Genomic DNA, 3565 nt, shown 5'->3' on the forward strand with positions numbered 1-3565 from the left:
TAATTCTGTTGCTCCCGGAGTCAAATGATTTTAGTTTTGAGCTTGCGTTCCTGTTTCCTAAACAACAGCCCTGTTTGTATTTGAGTATTTCCCTGTCGAATTCTTGATTTTCATGTAATCCTGTTTGTGTTTGTGTTTTAGCATTTTCCCTGTTGTCTATCAGTTTCTTTTTGTGTTTCTAAGTATATATTTTTGAGTGACATTTTGCTTATATATATATATATATATATATATATATATATATATATATATATATATATATATATATATATATATATGGAAATGAAAAACTAGATTTTTAACTTATTATACTTTTATAAATTAAGCTGTTATGATCTATATATCTATAGCAAGTAGTCTTTTCTGCCACTTGCTGATAACAACCTTTGATATGGAAGTTTATTTTGTTTTTCTTACTTTACAAATTTGCAGGCTTTATTTCTCAAGTACAAACATAATTTTAGGAAACAACTAGGGCAAATGTATGTCAAGATGAAAAAACTTACATGTGTACAATGGTTTGTAGGAGATAAAGTTACATTCTCAACAAAGACAATTTTGACTTGTATGTTTTAATTTGTTTAGATATACAATAAAAGTCCATATGTATGCCTCTCATTTTTCAATGGTCAGACATGTTAGACATATACTATCATCCATCTTAGCTGAAACATGAACCGGTTTATTTGTTATTAGTATTTTGGTTTTGTCATTTAATTGAGATGATGGTGATTGTATGCTAAGGTAAGGTAAACTTTTTTGGGGTATTACTGTTGTTAGTTTTAGTCCATTGAGTCATCACACCTTTTATTCATCACATACGCCAGTTGGAGTTCATTGTTTGTTGTGTATTATGTACTGCTTACATTATGTTCTTTGGTACCAAGTACAGTGTGTTTTTCTCCAGCTTCTTCAATGAGCAATTTGTTATGAAATGACAAAAACACCCCTAACTATATAACATAACAAACTAGTAATATTAAATGCCCAAAATGCCCCTAACTCCTTCTAGTATGTAGGTGGAGGTGGAGGTGCTACACATTTGATGTCAATGGTAGACAATGCTGCTGCTGCTGCTGCAGCTTCCCTTCGCATGGTAGAGACAATTCAACACATGCCCTACATACAAGTTTGCCCAAAGAACCCTGTGAATTTCAATGTTGACAATGTGAGAGCTGCAAAACTTGTAGGGGGAGGTCTACATAACTGCACAACAGTTAAAGGAATGGTCTTAAAGGGTGATACTGTAGGAAGTATAAAGAAAATAGACAAGGCATAGATGAGTGCTTCTTCTTGAATTTTCTTTTTTTAATCATCATGAACTTTTCTACTAGGCATGAACAAAAGGACCGAACCGGCCCGACCCGGACTCGAACCAAGAACCGACTTCGGCGAAAATCAAGAACCGAACAAGCCTGACGGTTCTACCGGTTCTGGTTTTTTCCGGTTTTTTGATTTCGGAACCAGTCTTCGACAAATAGCAACATATTTGCGTTAGGGATATTGTAAATTGATGTTAACTTGCTTGATTATGAATTTAACAAAGAAAATGGAGCTTAGATCTGATTTATGAAGCTTTATTTGTTTGATATAGATTATAATTCATGGATTATTTTTATAATATGCTTGATTGTTGTTTACTACAAGTGCTAGAGTTAGCTGGAAATGCGGCTAGAGACAACAAGAAAACCAGAATCATTCCAAGGCATCTTCTGTTGGCCATTAGAAAAGATGAGGAGCTTGGGGAATAACTGAGTGGAGTTACGATTGCTCATGGTGGTGTTCTTCCAAATATCAATCCTATTTTGTTGCCAAAGAAGACTACTACTAAGGAGCCATCAAGTCCTTCTAAAGCTGCTAAATCTCCAAAGAAAGCTAAGAAGGCTGAATAGATTAAGCTGTTTGAATTTTATCATTTTGTGAGAAATATAGGAATGGGGAGAATTGTATTTTGAAGATGTATTTTACCAAAATACATAATGCTAAACACCGTGGATTGTGAAATTGTTTGTTGGTTTTGTCAGGTGGTTATGATAGCTGGTGGTGTTGATACAACTGCAACCGAGACCAAAGGAACTGTCCTCATTCACAGTGCTGAACAGGTATTAAGTGCTATCTGGATTAAGTGTGATGTCAAAAAAAGTATTTGATAAAATAATGGCATGCTTGAAAAAATAATATAAAAGTTTGGTTATTAATGTGGAAAGACTTTTTCTATCAAGTTGTCAAAAGCAAACACTCCTCTATATATTGCTTAATATATCAAGTCATGTTTTCATTATGTAATAAAGACACAACATTCAGGGGAAAAAAAGTTGATTTCCTTCTTCTACACATGTTGGGGTAGATGAGATCATTTATAATTAAGAATGACATTCAAATACTTGATTGTTAGTGTGAAATTGATCTAATGCATCAAAGTGTGGGAAGTTTTAATATCCTTTGTTGTATTGTTTAGGAAGAATATGTAGACGTTTAGTATAATAAGAAAGCATATTTTCGTTTACATCAGCTTGAAAATTATGCAAAAACTAAAGAAGCAAAGGCTGAAGAGCTGATCAAAGCAGTTGCAGACTCGGTTGCAAAGGTTACTATTAATGGAGCAGCTGTAAGAGAGATGGATCTGCACTTCCGTGAACGTTACAAGTATGAACTATCAACTGCATTTTATAATTTATATTTTTATATATTCAATTTTTTTGTATATTATTATTATTTAATATGTGTGATTCATTCATTTACATAATCATGGTCTTAAAAATGGGCTCTAAATTTGAGCTTCGCCGCTTTTGTCGCACAACTGGTGCTATTGCTCTTGTAAGCATCATGTTTTAGTGTTTGTTTGAACTTTAAATATATATATATATATATATATATATATATATATATATATATATATATATATATATATATATATATATATATATATATATATATATAATTGCTAATAATTTATATAATTGCAGTTCAAGCTTGGTGTTGTGAATCTTGATGATTTTGGATATGTTGACTCCATTACTGTTTGGATAAATTATATTTTTATTCCTTGTATTTTTTAGGCTTATGCAAGGACAGTAGAATTGTGCCACTGAAACTGAATTAGCAAGAAAACTGAAGGAGTTTTCTTTCTCGGAGACAGGGTGGGTAATCTGAATGATTAGTTTTTGTTTTACTAAATTTGTTTTTTGATTGATGATTGATATGATGTAGATTAGATCAGTATGCAATTGGAAAATTTGTAGAGATCTTTGAAATGATACAAAAAAAGATTAGCTGAGAATGTTGGGCTTAATGCAATGGAGATCATATCTACTCTATATGCGGATCATGCCAATGGAAATGTTAAAGTTGGTATAGATTTGGATGAAGGAGCATGTAAGTATGTCTCCACATTGAAGGAAATCATATCATTATTTATTGTGTTGTGTTTGCAGGGTAGATGAAAGCGAATAGCTCTGGAGTTAGAAGAGGAAAAGAAAGCTCAAGCTGAAAGAGATAAGATGCTGCAAATGCAAGTGTTGCATTCTTCATTTCAATTGTTAGTATGAAACACATAGTAGATTAG

General features: G+C 32.4%; 1 protein-coding gene across 1 annotated transcript; it reads left to right on the forward strand.

Annotated features, from left to right (window-relative positions):
- The first annotated feature begins 1023 nt into the window (after nucleotides 1-1023).
- On the forward strand, nucleotides 1024-3141 carry LOC111907904 (T-complex protein 1 subunit theta-like). The gene is made up of 3 exons (XM_042901879.1): nucleotides 1024-2102; nucleotides 2513-2646; nucleotides 3060-3141. The coding sequence occupies exons 1-3, from the start codon at nucleotides 1980-1982 to the stop codon at nucleotides 3076-3078; spliced, it is 276 nt and encodes a 91-aa protein (XP_042757813.1). The 5' UTR covers nucleotides 1024-1979; the 3' UTR covers nucleotides 3079-3141.
- The last annotated feature ends 424 nt before the right edge of the window (nucleotides 3142-3565 follow it).

The sequence above is a fragment of the Lactuca sativa genome, chromosome 4, assembly GCF_002870075.4.
Source record: "Lactuca sativa cultivar Salinas chromosome 4, Lsat_Salinas_v11, whole genome shotgun sequence".
Taxonomy (NCBI): Eukaryota; Viridiplantae; Streptophyta; class Magnoliopsida; order Asterales; family Asteraceae; genus Lactuca; species Lactuca sativa.

What these genes read in the sequence shown, in the direction of transcription:
- LOC111907904 (XM_042901879.1), top strand. Translation starts at nt 1,980, where the DNA reads ATGCTAAACACCGTGGATTGTGAAATTGTTTGTTGGTTTTGTCAGGTG. An exon ending in TCATTCACAGTGCTGAACAG is followed by an intron (nt 2,103 to 2,512) that starts GTATTAAGTGCT and finishes CGTTTACATCAG; the next exon opens with CTTGAAAATTATGCAAAAAC.